This window comes from Sphaeramia orbicularis, chromosome 22 (genome assembly GCF_902148855.1).
Source record: "Sphaeramia orbicularis chromosome 22, fSphaOr1.1, whole genome shotgun sequence".
Classification (NCBI taxonomy): Eukaryota; Metazoa; Chordata; class Actinopteri; order Kurtiformes; family Apogonidae; genus Sphaeramia; species Sphaeramia orbicularis.
In genome coordinates, this window is record NC_043978.1 from 12,014,886 (window position 1) to 12,035,242 (window position 20,357).

Genomic DNA, 20,357 nt, shown 5'->3' on the forward strand with positions numbered 1-20,357 from the left:
CCATTAAATCACAAAGCGATGATTTGTTTATTTAGTATCGCGAGATGGCATGAGAAGTCATTCCATAAACATGGTGATGAATGTAAATATGGTGTTGATTTACAGATATATTCAAATTTTTTTTTAAATTAAAAAATGATTCTGTTCCCTTGTGTGTCCACACATACCGCACCAATTTTTTAAAAAAAACCTCTTCTCTCTTGCTTGTTGTAATGCCCGTCAGCATCCGTTTTTTTTTTTTTTTTTTTAATTCACGTGGCTAGTTGCAGAAAAAGGTCTTGTCATTGCAGTTTTCTGTGATATACCATTTGCACTACAACTGAAAAACCACCTCTTATCAGCACAAAAACTTTTAATTGAAAAATGAGAATCTGGGCGCAATTGTCGTTTTTTCGTTGGGTACATTTTTATGCGTGAGTTATATTTGTGCAATTTGAGGGTCAATGGAAAAGCGACTAGTGGTATAAGACAGCGTCTATGAGTTTTAGTTTTTGAAGAAAACTTGATGATTCCGTAATACAGATGTGGAAACAATGAGCTTCATCCTTTATTCAGTGACTGATTCAGTCTGTGGATACATAGTTGATTCGTTGGTGGTTTTGGTTCTAAGTGTGTTCTGGTACCAGACTGAACCCTGATGGTCAGAGTTTAGAACATTAATACTACATAGAACCACTTGAAATTGCAGAATTTTTTGTTTATATATATACATACAGACTATTTTTACAGCCATAATTGTCAATTAGTTTGTTAAATTCATGCAGATGTTGGTTTGCAGGTCCTCCCACATTAAATATTTACATAATGAAGTAAAACTATAACATTTCTCCTCATTTTTGACCATAATCCTCCTGCTGGTGACAGTTTAGTATATCAATACTACATAGAACATGTTTAAAAACCTTCAACCAGCCAGTAGAGTAGATCAGTAGAGACACACTTGTTAGAATCTTCACATTCTTCTACATATTTTAATGTGAGCAAATCCAAACCCAAAGGTATTCACTCATCACACAAAACAAACAAAGCGCCAAATGATCACATTTTAGAGGCTTTAATGTGCAAATACTGATATTAATGATATTAAAGCTGCTTCATTAGGTCGTTGACTTCCTGCAAAATTGAAAAGTGAAAGGAATTAAAAGTTAAAAATAAAAATGTTAAAAACAAACTAAAATAGCCTGATATTTTTTGCAGCGTGTCCTCCATCAGTGGAAGCTTGGACCTTTGACCTGTCATGCTGTGTTTCGCTGCTGTTTTGTTTATTCCAAAGATATGATAACAGCTGAAGAAAACTTTTAGAGCACGGGTGTCAAACATGAGGCCTGCGGGCCAAAATAGGCCCCCCAAAGGGTCCAGTCCGGCCCGTGGATGAATTTATGAAATGCAAATTTACACTTAAGATACTAACCATCCTTTTAGTTCAGGGTCCACATTCGGCCCAGTTTGATCTCAAGGGGGTCAGACCAGGAAAACAATAACATAATAACCTATAAATAATCCAATCTATTTTTATTTATAAAGGACAAATTTAAACAAACACAAAGGTTTCTAAAGTGCTGTACAGTAAAATAAATTCAATTAAAACATTATTTAAAAAAAAAGATAAAATACTAAGACAAAAACACAATGGAACATAATAAATAAATAAATAAATAAATAAATAGACTGTCCACCCCAGATAAAATAACTGCACACCTAAAATCACCATCCTACGTGGTGTGAAAAACCAAAGAGAAGAGGTGGGTTTTAAGAAGAGTTTTAAAATTAAACAGTGATAATAATAAATAATGACAACTCCAAATTATTCTCTTTGTTTTTGTGTAAAAAAAAAAAAAAAAAGTGAAATTACATGAAAATATTTACAAATTGTCTGCTCACAAAAAATGAGAATAACAAACAAATATGAACAAACTGAAATGTCTGATATATACACTAAACTAATTTTAGTGAACTGAATATATTTGTCATAGACACAAATATCTAAATACCTGAACAAAGTGTTATTTTTACCTAATATTTCGACTCAAAATGCTTATGTGGGCCAAAAAAATCATTTCAAAGCTGAAAACACTGACTTTCTAAAGAAAAACCACAAACTTCCTGAGATTTCCGCTGTAAAAATACCTTATTTTTACATACATTTCGTGTATGTATTAACACCAACCCAAAGAAAATGTCAAATTTAAACCATCAGGATGAGACTTGGGGTTCATGTCTGATGTGAAATTACCTGAATAAAGTGTCATGTTTACCTAATGTTTCCCCTCAAAATTCTTATGTGGAAAAAAAGATTATAATTTGGAAGCTGAAAACATTGACTTTCTAAATAAAAACTGCTAACTTTCTGACATTTTCACTGTAAAAATATTTTATTTTTTTTTATCTATATATATTTTTTAGAAATCTCATTAAAATGATCCATTCTCATTCAGGAAAATGTCAAATATCAACTTTAACCCTTTCATGCACAGTGGTCACTCCAGTGGACAGTTCTTTTCCAGCTGTTCTCTTGTATATTCAGGGGTTTTGTTGTTTTAGTTCCATATCAGCCAACACAGTGGACACTTACACATCATCCCAAACACTGCAATTCATACCATTACTGTAACTTTGCTGTTCTTGATAAACCTGATCTGCAGTAGCATGTTTTAGTGTAAATAAATTGCTAATTGTTATTAGACTGTTTAACAGATTTCTGGAAGAAATAGTGTTTTTTGGTTTTTTTTTTTTTTGGTTTTTTTTTTGGCATATTCTCCTGAAACCCAGCAATGCATTTTGTCCTCTGTAGGGGACAAAAGTTGGACAGTTTTACTTTAAAAATGCTGTGCTTTGCAAAGGACATTCCAATGAAAGTCAATAATAAATAAAAATAATTTCAAAATGTATCTGAAAAAAACTGTTGCATTATGCAGTTTCCAATCAAGACAATTTTTTAGTGTAAAAAAGCTAAAACTGTCAATTTCCTGGGTCTCAGGAGGATATTATCTCCATGAAATGAGTAATAACTAACATTAGAGTATGATGAAATGTGAGAAAACACTAGCAATTTAGCAATTAGCAGCATTAAAAATGTTTTTATTTCATAGTTTTCACACAGTATATCACTTTCTGATGATGATTTTTCAAATAAATGTTTCTTTGCTTCAAAAATTAAACGCATGGTGTCCAGCTGAGTGGACATTTTTGTAACTCCACGAAAAATAGGTTCATTAAAAAAAATCAATTGCATTGTTTTTTACATGCCTAAAGAGGAATAAAAATACACAAGACAAAAATATTGACTAAAGTTCTCATAATTCGTGCATGAAAGGGTTAAAAGACCAGGATGAGACTTCAGGTTCACGCCTGATGTGAAATTATAGAAAAACAATAAATCCCTGAGTCAGAGGTTGGAGGACACTGTTGTGGAGGTTTAAGGGTTAAAGGTTTTCGGTATGGACTGAAATATTGGAGCGTGATAAATGTTTCATCTGCGTCGTCCTTCCTGCCTGTTGATCCTCACATGTAAATCAGTGGAATAAAACACAGAGTTACATTAAAGCAGCGCCCTTTGACCCTGTTGTGCCTGCTTGGTGGTTTACCATGGAAGTGTGCCATGAACACCAGTGTGTCCAAAGCTCAAACTGAGGCGCAGATGACACCGATGGACAGTTGATTTACAGAGTCCATGGTTTTAAGCTCAACTGTTCAGTCGCACACGAGATCTGTCAGTGAGTATGTGATCTGTGTCTGTAGATTAGATTGATTTTTATTGGATGTGTGTTTTTGCTCGATTGTGTTTGTATCGGTGAGGTACTGTACATACTGTATGACAGCACTGGAGGACTTTGATTTATTGGTTTTCTTGAAGTGTGTTGTGAGTTTGGCAAGAGGTTTACAGCGTCTCAGCAGAAATATTAGTTTATTACTGTTCTGTCCAAGTCTTAAGAGTTGTTTCATGTAAAAACACTTCACAGATCAGGGTTAAATTCCACTTGTGTCAGGACATGGTGTTCAACTGTGGTTCTGTAGTTTGAAGTATTTGTCTAAAAAAGGTCGTCTTATTTGAATGCAGGAGTGTCAAACATGCGATAAAGGGTCCAGTTCGGCTCATGGGATGAATTTGAAAGTGCAAAAATTACACTGAAGATTTTAACCTTTTAAGCAGCAAAGTAGCAATATGGTGACAAGCATCATAACTGAATGAAACAGTTAATAGAGTTACCAGATCTTGTTACCACCTCCTACCAATAGGTGGCGGACATGTGCCCCTTTAATCCTAACAACATTACAGGGCATGTTTCTGTTCAAAGTAAAGAAGAAAATCCAGTTTAAAGGCGTGGTCCTGAGCTGGTTTAGTAAGTAAGTAAAGTTGATTTAGTTTTAGTTTGGTTAGATAAGGACAGATTTGTCTACTCTGCTGCTTGGATAAAAAGATACTAAAGATAAGATAAGATACTACTGCATTTTACTTTCTACTATTGTTTAAGTTCATTAATTTTAAGGATAAGATGACAAAAAGCTAAAAACACAAAGAACACTTACATGCAAATATGTTCAAAGTTCAATTTTGCTAAAAGTTATGTAATCCAATATGGCCGCCACCCTGTGATGTCACAATATGCAAATTGGATTAAAAAAATAATAATGGAGAAAAAAAAAAAAGTAGCTGGGGTAAGATCCGGCAACCCCGTGACCCTAGTGAAGATAAAGCGGGTTCAGAAAATGAATGAATGAATGAATGAATAATGAAAAAAAATATGAATGAGAAATTTTAGTACAAAATTTAAAAAATGTGCAAAAGTGTAAAAAAAAAAAAATCCAGTACAAAATAATAAAATATAGATAGATAGATAGATAGATAGATAGATAGATAGATAGATAGATAGATAGATAGATAGATAGATAGATAGATAGATGTACTTTATTTATACCAAACTGTGAAATTGAAAGTGAACCTTCAGTGGTCCGGGTTTGGTCCACGGGCCACATGTTTGACACCCCTGATCTAATGAGATCATGAAATAATTCACCCCTCAGTCTGTTCATGCATGTTGTTGTTATTTTGTGTAATTCTTCTGCGTCTGAAATGGCAAACACAGGTCCTGCAGGTGTGTAAATGTGTGTAGAATATACACAGGACACATGAGGAAATGGACACCGAACCAAACCAAGGCTTCAGTTCATTTACAGTTGAGTTTATTATGTAACTGGTTGTTGCTGTTCAACTGTACACAATATTATTGTTTAGCGTCTGCAGTTTAATAATAAATAAGAGTTTGTCTGAGGGTTTGCAGTTGTTTGTGTTCTAGTTTGTACAGAGATATTTAGTAGAACAGAGGTCATGTGGAGTTATTTTATTCACTGAGGGAAGAAAATGAATAATGTTTCTAAGAACTTCCATGAGTGTGTCCAGGGAACCGTCACCTTCTCTGTCCCTCTATGATCCCAGTTAACCTGTCTAACGTACACTCTGTATAGTCTATAAATATGTCAGTCTTATTTTATACACTTCAACACCTGTTACCGCCGTACGTTAGTGATGCGCGATCAGTTACTTGCAGGTCGGGTAGGGGCGGGTCAAATAATTCCACAAAAGCTCCGCAGGTTGAAAACAAACCTAACTCGCGCACCACTACCGTACCTCAGAATGAGTATGTTACCCCCCCCTTTACGGAGCCCCAGCTTGCATATAACGTTATTTTGACCGACAACAGTCTTGTCAAAACCGAACCATTTCCAGGCTAGCAATGTGGACATACGTCAGCTATGAAAGTATTCGCTGAGACGGAGACTCCTGCTTATTTCTTCCATGTGAGACTATGTTGTGTTTTGGTGCCGCCGAGTCACTACCAGACTGAATCCTGTCCGCTGATTGGCTTCTTAGGCACGCATTCAGCCAACGAGGTCTTCATGTGCCTCTCCTTTCCCGTCTATGCACCGTCCGTTTGTTTTCATTTCGAAACAGTATGAATATTCCAATGTAAAATTGCACATCGTCAATTAACATTTACGATATTATCATAGGCGATCTATATCACCCACCTCTAGTACGCACATAGTGAGAGTGAAACTTACAGACGATTTACTAATGCCGCCATTTCCACTTGTGGAACTGGCTCAGCTCAACTCGACCTCAGGTACCAGGTCCTATTCCTGAGACCGTTTCCATTACAGGATGCTAACCACTTACAGTACCTGGACGTCATAGCAATGTTACTTCCGGTCGTCTGCTCAGAGAGTCCGCTGATAAACTCGCTCGTTGCATGTTGTCTCGTCAAGCTCATGCTAAATTTTTACATCAGCCACCAAGGACTGAATCTTGACCGACTGTGGTGTAGTTTCACAGACTGCCATCATGTGCATTAACCTACTGCTATATTTACTGTAAACTTCTGCATCTGTTTTTTGTAAAACGGTGGGTCACAGAAAAAACTCTCTGACCAATCAGTGGTCTGCAGTGTTTATATGTCACGTTTTAGTATCTGGTCCCCAGTCCTGGAACCTTGGGAGAGATGATACCAAAAAACTTGTACCAGGTACCAGGTCCTTTTTCGTAATGGAAACGCAATAAGGTCAAGTCAAGTGGAGTTGAGCCCGTACCACTTAGTGGAAACGAGGCATAATACCTCTAAGCCTCCTGCTGATGTGCAGTTAATTTTCCCTTTTCTCTACCTCGGAAACTTTAATTTGAGGGACAACAGGATGTTTGTGTCCCCCCCCCCCGCAAGAACTGGGCCCGGATCGGCCCAATCTTGTGACCAAATCTGAGTTGATCTTCTAAAAAATGCCAGATCAGCAACCAATACCGATCTTTACATCAGATCAGGACATCCATAATCAATAAAGTTCCTCTTGATCACTGATAGAAGTCGTATATGAACTTTGAATGAGTTGAGTTCTCCTCCAGTGAAAGCCCCGCCCACTTCTATTGGGGACTGATCTGCATCCAGACCACAGGACTGGAACATAGAACAGAACCTGACAACCTCACCATTCAACTGGCATTGATTATTGATAGAACATGATGCTGACATGCAGGGACACTAGAACTATTTTTTCTCCACATTGGGTTCCATCCTTTGTGACGCTGATCAATAGCAGCAGTGAAACAGTCGGTGTTTTCCTTCAGGTTTTCTTTGAAGGATTCAAAATCTGACTGACCTCTTGTCTTTTTCTGTCAGTTCGACATCATGTACTTAGTGAAATATAGAAAACAGAGACTGTTGGGTGTGATCACACATTTGTAAAGGTGAATGAAAAACTAAAAGTTCATATCACGCTGAAGGTCACTGTGCTCTGACCTGTGGAAAACATGTATCGACTGAAGCCTTCGACCTATGATGATTTGTCAAAAAGTCCACTTGTGTCCACTTTGGATGAACTTCACAGAGCAGATCAGAGACACACCGGAGCTCGGTCATCATGTAGAGATGACACTTCTCTGCATATCAGCCTGCTGAAATAATCTGGACTTTAATCTGGGAACGTGAAATTTGTTCCAGCAGCAGTGACAGTAAAAACCTACAAGTAATGACGGTGTAGAGAGAAGGAAACCAAGTAGGAAGCATGGAAGCACCTGCAGCTTCTGTCTGTAATAGTTCATATCCGTGCACAGATCACTGACAGAGTGAAGAACTCCTGTGGCCTGTGTGGTTTTGGCAGTTCCTGCATCACTTTTGGTTTCTTAAAGGTGCAGTGTACAAGGGGAGGCAAGGGGTAAACAGAGTACTCGAAAATCGCAAAAGATGCAGCCAAGGCTTTTTGTTCCGGAGTGTCAGTCGTTAGGTTAGCGGAACAGAGAAATCACACCGTCTTTGCATTGATTTAGGTATTTGCTGCCACCGAGGGTAGTGGAGGTTAAACACTGTACCTTTAAACCATAGATTCTAGATCAGACTGTTGTTGGGAATGCATCCAAAGTTTTATTCTTGGCATATTGGCAAAGATGGAAAAGAGAGACAAGAAATATAATAATTAGGACACACTAGGAGTATACCAATTTTAGTCAAATCATGCAAAAATTAACAACTTTGAATTCTGATCTAAACAAATTGTGAAAAATAATATGACCTTTTATAACATGAAGTGCAAAGTGTGCATAATATGCTCACCTGGATACTGGAAGGTTAATAAAAGGATTTAGAGACTATTAATAGAGTTGCTAAATATTTATTCTTCTCCTCCTCCTCTTTCTTCTTCATCTTCTGAATATCATTAATTATAATTATTCATTTATTGACAATTAACCTTTAACTCCTATTTTCACGAGAGCTCATGTTTCAGAAACAGAATCTTATCTTGTAAGTATAACATTCTCGTGTAATTTTTTACACTAAAACCAAGTGAGACATTTGGAATTGTCATTATTCATAAGTTATTATGATATATTAGCGTGTTGACCCGTGAGGAACCATGGGTCATATTCAATTCAATTCAGTTTTATTTGTAGAGCCCTAAATCACAACAAGGTTGTCCCACAAGGTTTTACAGAATTAGTTGGATAAGAAACAAACACAGTTCAACAAACAGTAGATGAAGGAAATGGATTAATGTCCTGGGCCTCCCTCGTCCTTAGAACGTTCCTTCTCGGTAAAGAAAAACTCCAAAAATCCAGTGGGAAAAGAGAAACCTCAGGGAGAACCACAGTGAAGGACAGATCCACGGACAGGCTGTAGATGTAATGCGTTGTTCCTGGTTGCACTTCATTCCATCATGCAGCGTGGTACTGCACTTCTGGTCAACCGAGCAACGTGATTGTAAGGCTAGTGTATTCCAGAATGACTGATATCTCCCAAGATATTGGTCCTATCAACTTACTGAGATATTTAATGTGGAGATGGGACTATTCCTCAAATGTAGGTACCACAGTGGACAGGTAAAAATGTTTACATTTCTCTGAACTTTGCAGACACACACACACACCCACACACCGCACAGCCCACGCTCTGAGACCTTCCAGGTATTATGACAGATTATTTCACTGGTCTGATCCACTGGAGATCATACTGAACTGTATGTGGAACCTGAACTGAAATGATTTTGACATCCTTGACTGTTAATATCCTCAGTGTATTTTGTTCATTTCACAAATTCATCCTGTGGACCAGATTGGACCCTTAAGTGGGCCGCTTTTGGCCCACGGGCCTTCTGTTTGACAACCCATGGCCTACATGTGTCACTTTGTTAACCATCAGTCGACTGTGTCCACTTTTCCATTAAAAACACCATAAGCAAAGCTGAGAGTCAATCAAAACACTGGTTTTGTATTTCTACAAACCCTTCTTTAACCCTCGGTGTGAAATTCCTCTCATCGTCACAGAAACACTTATTAACTGTGTGTTCACTTACAGTTGTGTCCCTCTGTGTAAAACCCTTGGTCATTAATTCGTGATCTTTGTTAATCAGAAATCTGCAGAAACGGTTGGTTTCTGTCAATGCAGCCTTCACTGCTGCTGTGCTTGTGATTCTGGCACTGATTAACCAGCAGCCGCCGCTTTGGCACCAATTTGGTTACGCTGTTTACAGGTCGTATGAGGTCACACAGGCTGGTCAGTTTGTACTTATGATCCTGCATCTGGAAAAATCAAAGATTAAAAACACTGTTGATGAATACAAAGACGCTGGGACCAATTATTCAGACCTTAGTTGTTGTAAGAAAGTCCAAAGGTAGACCTGAATAAAACACTCTGAACTTATTAACCCTTAACCTCTGAGCCCTGATTCCAGGTAAAGGTTCTGCTGTGAATCTGCGTCTGTGTCAGGTTCATTAAAGCTGCTGTGTATGTGCTTGTGTTCCTTTTCTTCAGTGGTTTGGTTTTCTGTGTGTTTTAGGGTGAAAACAAGTGAATAACAGAAAAAGACAAAGAAAGGAATTGGAGTTTGACAGGTTTGGACTAAATAAGGCACTCAGAATCAGTGTTTAGAAGACATTTTTGTAGCTTTGGTGTTGTGTGGGTAACCTAGCAACACTAGGGGGTTATGGGGGCATACTCCCTGGAGGAAAATTTTGCAAAATAACCCTTTAAATTGTGACTTCTGTTTGTGGAAAGAATTTGACAATTGCAACTTACGATCACCAGATTCAAGTTATCTTGAAGTAGTTCCCTCATTTAAGGGCCATTTGTATTGATTTCAGCCTTAATGATAAAAAGACCTGAGAAAAAAATTGTGTGCCATTGGTAAACACCAAAAAAAAAGGAAGGGAGACATCGTAATATCTACTGTTTTGTCCCTTGACACTTACCGTAGATCAGTGGTTTCCAACCTTTTTGGGCTCGTGACCCATGTTAACATCACAAATTTCTGGCGACCCCAGACATTCTAAACAGAGACATTTTTCTCTTGCAGATGTCCTTAGTGGGGCCAGACGGGTGAGAAATCTGTCCATTCTCATTTTGATCCGGTTGGACTGTGTGCGGGAAGGTTGAAAGTGTAGTAGCGCATGTGGTCACATGATCGGTCAATCAAGATATGCCTTCTCAGATGTTATATCCTGCATTTTATTGAACTTTATTTTTATTCAGAAAAATGTGTGGTGTTTGAATATAATAAAATATATTGAATCATTAAAAAATATATTTTATTAGCAATTTATTACATTTTTTTAATCAATTACTAGAAATTTTAGTGACCCCATATAAATTCCAGGCGACCCCACATGGTTGAAAGGTTGAAAAACACTGCTGATAGTGTCGTAGACTGATGCATGATGGGATAGGTTGTAGGGAAAAACCGCATGTCTGCACGTGAATGTACGAGCAGTATAAAGATGACAGAACGCTCAAATATGTTTTTTTTTTAATGGAACACAGAACTTACGACTCGGTTCCTGAACTCTCTGACTTTCCGTGTGGACACGTTGGCCCGGTTGGAGATGAGGTGCAGGAACTGGCACCGGTACAGTTCTCTGTGGGTCTGAGAACGCCACGACAGTATGCACCTGGTTTCTGCAGTGGTTCTGTTCATTCTATATGGAATCCAGATCATTTGCTTCAGTATGGTAGACGGGGGGTTGTTATGACGCCTAAAGCAATAGCCAGTTGGTTAACTAGAGGTGAACAACTTGTAATAAAATTTAGCACATCACGTTACTTCAAAGTCAGTATTTTCTTTATTTTTGTCTTGCAGTGACGCTGAGATCCAGTAGCGATGCAGCGCGACTGCAGAATGTATATAAGGGAACCCAGCAAAATGTACACAATAAGACATTAGGATGTTGAACTGAACTGGAACACACTGAACAACAAGGCTATGAAATTGGGCCCAGTAGTCTATGCTTTGGGGGCTCTATTTTTTTGTAATCAGTCCAACTGCTTTTTGACAGCTGGTTGAACTCCAAAAAGCAGTTCCACGGTCAACACTCAGTAAAAACACAGTAAAAAAAAAAAAAAAAAAAAAAAAGGAAAATCACAACAAAACTGCAAACAGTAAAAACAAAGAACCACAAGGAAAATGGTGTGTTTAAAAAAAAAAAAAAAAAAGCCAAACCCACTACTCAATGGGCGGGGGGCTGTACTGAGCAACAATGCCTATTCTATCAGCCCATTTTAACATTGTTTCTATTTAGTAAACGGTTGAATTTTTATGAATATTTAAAATAAATCATACGTTCAGACCGTGTCAGTGGTTAAAGGGTTAAAGTCTGAGGGAACATTTTACCCACTTTTAACTTAAATCTGTCCAGTTACAAATAATCTGGTTTATTTTCACATAAGAATAACAGGAAGGAAACGTCTAGAAGGGAGTAAATTTAGGAATTCTACACCTTTTTCCAGTGGAAGGACCTTTGTCCAGGAACAGGAAGAACTAGACGGAACTAAAGATACATGTATTTCCTCATCTGTAATTATTTTGGCTCCAATCTTTAATGCAGGCGTGGTTCTGTAAATCTGAGCACAGATTACATTTCTGAAACTTGCCAATTATTAAAGACAAATTGCACTGATAACACTGAGCTTTGGGAGGATGAAACATTATTTATGTTCATGTTTTATTGGTATTTTGTGCCAAAATGAAAGCGCTGCAAACTTGTACTTGGAATCGAGGATGAAATGATGAAATAAAAGGACAAAATGAAAAACTAATGACATAAATCCAAAGACTAACTTCACTGAGACATTGAATCACATATTTGGACACTAGAATAGAAGAGAATAGAATAGCCTTTATTTACTAAAACTAAATAAGAAAACAGAACATAAAATTTAACAGAGTAAAATAAAAATAGACAAAATATGAATTGCCACAATATTACAGTATTAACAGTATGTATATGTGTGGATATTAACAATATTAACAGTTTGTATATGTGTGAATATTAACAGTATTTATATCTATGAAAGTCTATAAAAATAGTACATTGGTATTTAAATAAATATTGAATAAAATATCGCGTTGTTTTGTAATATCAGAGGATTATTGCATAACACTTATTACACATCATTCAAGTTATTCAGGGTTGTTGCACATTATTGTAGTGACTGTATAAGGACCCAATCCCAGAACCATCTGTTGAACTGTCCACAGATCAAATGTGACCCAAACACCAGTATGTGACCAGTCCACAGTGGGAATGTGTCCTTATGTAATCACCCCTAATAATGTCCCAGTAACCCTCTAAATGTGGATTATGGACAATAAATCATGCAATAATCCTCTGTTCTTGCAATAACAATGCAATATTCATTCAATATTTATTCAGTATATATCAAATATAAATGCAGTATTCATATACATACTGTTAATATTCATATATACACATTCTGTTAATATTGTTAATATTCATAGATTCATACTATTAATATTGTTATTGTGTCTATTCATATTTTGTCTATTTTTATTTTATTCTACTTTTAGTCTTATTCTTACTTTTTGTAAAATTGTAGGTTCGTTTTTTTTTTTTACTTTTTAGTTTTTGTAGTTTTATAATTGCTATTTCTTATTTTCTGACGTATTGTTTTTTTTTATTCATATTGTTACACTGACTGGAGTAGTACTGAACACACAATGACATTCTATTCTATCATTCTATTCTATTCTATTCTATTCTATTCTCTATATTCTATAGTGGATACTGGTGTCCAGTTCCTGTGTCTCTGCAGAACCCTGACAGTGCATGGAAGTGTTGAGTTCTCTGTTGTGTAGTTTGTATGTCTGTTGTGTTGTTTATGTGTCTGTTGTGTGTTTGTGTGTCTCTGGTGTGTAGTTTGTGTGTCTGTTGTGTTTTGTGTGTCTCTGCCATGGTCAGAACATGTGGATTCAGAAAACACCTTTCATTAAAACACCGGTGAATCTCCTGGAAGCGTTTCCTGGAAAAGTCCCCGTTGTGTAAATACATCCTCGTCCTCCTTTTTCTGGCTCATGTCCACACGTGCAGCAGCAGCAGCAGGGTCTCATTTTACCCTCTGACGGTGAAAAACACCTCGTTATCTTGTGTTTTTATGTGGTTTTGAGTGTCCTTGAATAATGAGCAGCTCCACTGGTGGATGACAAAAGTGAACCAAGTCACAACAGCCAAATATTAGTAAGAAGGCCTGATGTGGAAAGACGAAACAAAAGAAAGGCTGCTTTTATTACATGAGCTCCTCCACTGAAGAGACCGTTTACAGTAAGAGGTGGCAAACATACGGCCCCCGGACCAAAACCGGCCCCCCAGACGGTCCAATCTGGTCCATGGGATGAATATGTGACATGCAAAAATTACAGTGAAGATATTAATAATCCAGGATGTTCAACTCATTTCAGTAAAATAATAGAACAATAACCTACAAATAATGGCAACTCCAAAATTTTTTCTTTTAGTGTAAAAAAAAAAAAAAAGAAGTCAGTTATATGTAAAATCTTTTACAAACTATCCTTTCACAAAAAATGTGAATAACCTGAACAAATATGAACAACCTGAAGTGTCTTAAGAAAACAAGTGGAATTTTAACAATATTAAGATGTTTGGTTAGTGAGTCGTCTGCTGATAGCGTCAGGTTAACTGTACCGGACATTCAATCTGTTATTCATATGCAAAAATCTTATTTCTGCGTAAAATGTTACCTATTTAAATTCAGATTTTCTAATCAATGTATTAATTCATTATATTTCATCATATTTTATTTCACTTGTGAAGGAGAAGTGTCAAATGATTTTAGGTGTGTGTGTTGTGGGTGTGTGTGTGTGTGTGTGTGTGTGTGAATAGTGGTGTTTTTTTGTTTTTTTCCTATTCTTCTCCCGTAAATGATCCTAATGAAGCATAAGATTCCGTAAAATAATTAAATAAACTCAAGCTTCGTCCATGAATTTTCTCAACAGCTTTAATTCTTTAAGGTTAGGCTAATGACAGCTAACCTGTTTTAAGCTAGAAGCTAATGCTGGCTATTTTTAGCTTGATCTAACATTGCCGATTGTCAGTTTGAAGCTAATGTTAGCTGTTTGTAGTTGAAGCTAATGTTAGCTGTTTTTAGCTCACTAGCTGACATTAGCCGTTTGTTCCATGGTAGCTAATGCTATCTGATGTGACTTTTTGGGGGGAAAAGGAAATGGTTGGTGTTTTGTTCTTATTAGTAGTTATGGTTTTAGTAGATATGAAATGTAAGGTATGTACATCATTGTTAAATAGAAACAATTGTGTTAATTTTGTTTAAACCCAGTTACTGAGATAAATATTTAAAAATACTAATTCTAGAAGAAGACATTTAGCAGATGTTAGAACAAAGTTCTCTACTGTGGACTGTCTAGTGCTTGTATTTGATAATGTTAAAAATGTAGATGTTATGACAGTTCATGGTTTTATAAGTTTGTTTTGTTCCGAGACACTACACCTATGTTCCCCAGTGCCTGACCCCTGACCCCTGACCTTACATAGACACTGGGGGCCATACGGCTGACCTCCAGGTGTTAAAGTGAAAAAAGTTTAATAAAACATTTAAAGCTAAATATGTCAATGTCATTTTTATCCCACCAGTCTACAAGCTACCAGCTCCCTAGTTTAAACAATAATGTAAAAGTCGATGCTCTGTATTAATTAGTTTGCATGTATTTATTTACTGTCCAGTCCATTCTTTACTTACTGTTCGGTCCATTCTTCTCCAGTAAATACTGAATTTTAAATTTCTTTCTTTCCTCTGTTGCAGGTTTTGTCTCCAGTAGAACATGCAGTAAACAGGACGGGCTCCTTCATCGCCTTCATCATCATCGTCATCATTTCCGGTGGATCTCCTCGCCATGGCCTCCTCTCCTGGGCTGAACGTCGACCCCATGCCCCTCCTTCCTCTGCAGGAGTCGGACTCCGGTAAAGCCTCGGAGCGGCCCTGCTCTCCGAACCTCCTGTCCCCTGTGTACAGCCCCCCCTGGGCCTGGACAGCCAGGCCATCTGCATCCCCGCCCCCTACACGGACAGCAACCACGACTACAGCCACGGACACGCCCCCCTGACCTTCTACAACCCGTCCATGCTGAGCTACGGCCGGACCCCCATCGGTGACAGCCCCTCGTCACTGTGCCCGCCCCTCAGCCCCTCGCCCTTCTGGTCCTCCCACGGCCACACCAACGTCCCCGCCCTGACGCTGCACTGCCCCCCGCCACTGATCTACAACGAACCCAGCCCCCACGGACCCTGGATGGAGCCCAAAGCCCATGGCATCAACCCGGGCAGGTGAGTTCACGATGGTGAACGGCAGAACCGCAAACAAAGCAAAAACACAACCGAACAAGAAAAGCACTTGGAGAGCGCAGACCTCCGCCAAGACAGATCTGCCCCCCCTCCCCCGATCACCACCAAAATTTAATCATTTCTTCCTTCTGCCAGTATCAACATTTCCTGAAAATTTCCTGAAAATCCGTCCATAACTTTTTGAGTTATCTCGCTAACAAACAAACAAACAAACACGCACACAAAGCAAAGTGATCATGACACCTCCTGGCGAAGGTAAAAACGCAACAAAAATACGGGAAAATATGATGAAAAAACACAATGGAAAACACAACAGAAAATACGACAAAAAACATGACACAAAACACAACGAAAAAACCAGACGCAAAAATGCAACGAAAAAACACGACAAAAAAACACAATAGAAAAATATGACGGAAAAACACGACACAAAACACAACGAAACAACACGATGAAATAACACAACACAAAAACACGACGCAAAACCACCACATAAAAACAATGCAAAAACACAACACAAAAACACGATGCAAAAACATGACGAAACAAGAAAAGCACTCAGAGAGCGCAGACCTCCGCCAAGACAGATTTGTGCCCCCCCGATCACCACTAAAATTTAATCCTTTCTTCCTTGTGCCAGTATCAACATTTCATGAAAATTTCATGAAAATCCATCCATAACTTTTTCAGTTATCCTGCTAAAAAACACGCAAACAAAGACGCAAACACACAAAGCAAAGCATTCACAATACCTCCTGGCGGAGGTAAAAATATGATGCAAGAATGCAACGGATAAACAGAACGCAAAGACAAAACACAAAACACAATACAAAACAAGCCGAAAAGACACAACTTAAAAATAATGCAAAAGCACAGCGCAACAACAATAAAAAACCACAACAAAAAGGCAATGAAAAAACACAACGCAACAACAAAAACACACAATGCAAAACCACAATGCAAAAAGACAACACAAAAATGCAATAACAAAAAAAAACAATGAAAAACAGGAAAAAACACAATGAAATAAACAACATAAAGACACAATGAAAAACAATGTAAAACGCAACAAAGATAAGGCAACATAAAACAAACACCACACAATTCACAACGCAAAAACACAATGAAAAAACACAATGCAATGTCGTCGTGTCCTGTTTTGTCTGGTCTTAAAAGTTTCTCTATAAAATCACCCAGTTTTTGTCTTTCTCTTACAACAATATAATTTTTAAGTTGAATATTCTGCAGAAACCAGCCTTTTCTGTTTCTCAAAAACCCTAGTGAACAGAGAAGAGCTGAGTTTAGTGTCACTGTGGAACTGATGTGAGAATAATCTGTAATTTGTTTCTCCAGGAAAAAAAGCAGGTATTGGGGAGAGCATAAGAGCATGAAACGGGGTTTTAAAATCTGTCCTGAAGTTACATTTAGACGATGTCAGAACAGGAAAACTCATTTTAATACAACTCCAGATTCAAATTATAAGAGAAAATTAGTAACATTGACTTTATCTGGCTGAGGTGAATCTCCCATTAAAGTTTAAGGAAATATTGATGTTTATAAACTCTATGGACAAAAATATTGGGACACATCATGTCTAAAACTGTAAGATGTCCGGTTCATGAGGATCTGACATATAAACATCAATATTTCCTTAAACTTTAATGGTAAATTTTTTGTCCTCAGTGAGATGTGAAGAAAGTAGACGGTTAGTTGTGGAAGAAAAATTATTATTTACAGCCAGAGCATGAAAAATATTTTAGAATTTTAGAGGTAGAACATTTAAAATCATAGTCATGGATAAAAAACAACAAAAATACAGTGTTGAGAAAAACGAAGTCAAAACCATCTTGGAGGCATTTTGGAAACAAAGATAATAATTTGAAACCAAACTAACCAATGCAATGATATTTATCCCATAATATACAACTATATTCTGCCATTAGTCATTATTATTTTGTATCCCAGACCCCTGTTAGAAAAGAAACACCTGAATTCAACGTGTCCACATACTTTTGTCCATATAGTGTATTTTGGTTTGTGAAGGGAATAACCTTTGACCTTTCTTCTCCAAACCAAAGATGACCAATCTGAGCCACTTTTGTGACAGGAACAAACTCTTTTCTTCATGACAGAGGCTGTTATTATGAGAAGGAAAAACAGTTTTTCTTCCATGTTGGAAAAACTGGATTTTCTGGACTTTTATTGGACTCTGCAGCGTTCCCGAATACTGTCAGAGTTCATTCATTTATGGACCAATTTTATTACATTGTGACTAGACTCAATATTGGCAAGAATGTGTTGATGTAATACTTACAGAAGAGTTGAAAATCCATAATGTTAAGAAAACACAATAGTGTAAATCAACCAGTTCAAAACACTGTCACAGGAGATTTATTGAAGTAGGAATGCACAATTAATCAAGTTTTAAGTGTAATATCAATTAGAACAATTATACTTAACCCATGTTCAGATTTGGGAGCATTTATGAAGATTTAATGACATAAATAGGAGGAAAAAATAAAATAAAAAACACTGAGTGAAATTTCAGGGTGAGATGTGAAGAAAGTAGATGGTTAGTTGTGGTAGAAAATTAATATTTACAGTCAGAGCAGGAAAAATATTTTAGAAATTTAGAGGAAAAACATTTGAAATTATAGTCATGGATTAAAAAAAATACTATCATTATTATTATTATATTATTATTATTATATATTATTATTATCCTCTATCTGTGAATAATTTCTCTATATTACTTGGAAGTCATTTATTTCTTGCTTTGTATAATATTTGTGTTTTAAATTCCACCAGATCCCTTCATTTGAATGTAAACTATATGGACAAAAGTATTTTTATGTTTATAAACTATATAGACAAAATATTGGGACACATAATGTCTACAGCTTTAAGATGTCCTGTTCATAATGATATGAGAAAAAAAAATCAACATTTCCGTTAAGTTTAATGGTAGATTTTTCTTCCTCAGTGAGATTTGAAGAAAGTAGATGATTAGTTGTGGTAGAAAATTATTATTTACAGTCAGAGCAGGAAAATAGTTCAGAAATTTAGAGGTAGAACATTTAAAATCATAGTCATGGATTTAAAAAAGTCAATGTTAAGACAAATTAAGTCAAAACCATCTCTGAGGCATTTTGGAGATAAAGATAAGAGTTTAAACCAAACTAACCAATGCAATGAAATTTATCCCATAATATAAAACTATATTATAACATTAGTCATTATTGTTTTGTATCAGACCCCTGTTAGAAAACAAACACCTGAATTGAATGTGTCCACATACTTTTGTCCATATGTGTGATTAAAGTGTGTATTCAGTGCTGATTTGCTTTCTGTTGATGGATGTAATGACACAGACTTCTGCTGTCATTATGTTTGAATGATAAACGGCGTCATGTTCTCGTCGTCGGCGTGGAACCGGTTGGAGGACTCATAATGACGGGCTGCGTTTGTAAATGTCAAGTTGCCCCTGTGGCTGAGGCGCTGTTGCTTCTTCTCGCAGCTCCATCATCAGCTGTAACAAGCTGCTGGCGAAGAGATCGATGAGCAGGCGGAAGGAGTGAACGCGGCGGCGATGGAGAAAGCCGACATGCACTTCTGCGCCGTCTGCCACGACTACGCCTCCGGGTATCACTACGGCGTCTGGTCCTGCGAAGGCTGCAAGGCGTTCTTCAAGAGGAGCATCCAAGGTACGGTTTACCTGAGTTTGGTCAGTATTTAGGTCAGTTTGGTCAGTGTTTAGGTCAGTTTGGTCAGTGTTTAGGTCAGTTTGGTCAGTGTTTAGGTCAGTTTGGTCAGTATTTAGGTCAGTTTGGTGAGTTTTAGGTCAGTATTAAGGTCAGTTTGGTCAGTATTTAGGTCAGTTTGGTGTAGGTGTTTGGTCAGTTTGGTGAGTGTTTAGGTCAGTTTGGTCAGGTTTAGGTCAGTTTGGTCAGTGTTTAGGTCAGTTTGGTTTGTATTTAGTTGAGTTTGGTCAGTATTTAGGTAAGTTCGGTCAGTGTTTAGGTCAGTTTGGTCAGTATTTAGGTCAGTATTAAGGTCAGTTTGGTCAGTATTTAGGTCAGTTTGGTGAGTGTTTAGGTCAGTATTAAGGTCAGTTTGGTCAGTATTTAGGTCAGTTTGGTGAGTGTTTAGGTCAGTTTGGTCAGTGTTTAGGTCAGTTTGGTCAGCGTTTAGGTCAGTTTGGTTTGTATTTAGTTGAGTTTGGTCAGTATTTAGGTAAGTTCGGTCAGTGTTTAGGTCAGTTTGGTCAGTATTTAGGTCAGTTTGGTCAGTATTTAGTTGGGTTTGGTCATTATTTAGTTAGTTTGGTCAGTATTTAGGTCAGTTTGGTCATTATTTAGTTGGGTTTGGTCATTATTTAGTTAGTTTGGTCAGTATTTAGGTCAGTTTGGTCATTATTAGTTGAGTTTGGTCAGTATTTAGTTAGTTTGGTTAGTATTTAAGTCAGTTTGGTCAGTATTTAGGTCAGTTTGGTCAGTATTTAGGTCAGTTTGGTCAGTATTTAGTTAGTTTGGTCAGTATTTAGGTCAGTTTGGTCATTATTTAGGTCAGTTTGGTCAGTATTTAGGTCAGTTTGGTCAGTATTGAGTTTGGTTAGTATTTAGGTCAGTTTGGTTAGTATTTAGGTCAGTTTGGTCAGTATTTAGTTAGTTTGGTCAGTATTTAGGTCAGTTTGGTCATTATTTAGGTCAGTTTG

General features: G+C 37.2%; 1 protein-coding gene across 1 annotated transcript in view; it reads left to right on the top strand.

Annotated features, from left to right (window-relative positions):
* The window catches only part of LOC115414223 (estrogen receptor beta), an 87,215-nt gene that overhangs the window by 38,242 nt on the left and 28,616 nt on the right, over nucleotides 1-20,357 (top strand). The window contains 4 exon segments of the mRNA XM_075353458.1: nucleotides 15,105-15,313; nucleotides 15,316-15,625; nucleotides 19,161-19,183; nucleotides 19,186-19,347. Of these exon segments, the coding sequence (XP_075209573.1) occupies nucleotides 15,196-15,313; nucleotides 15,316-15,625; nucleotides 19,161-19,183; nucleotides 19,186-19,347 (613 nt within the window). The 5' untranslated portion in view covers nucleotides 15,105-15,195.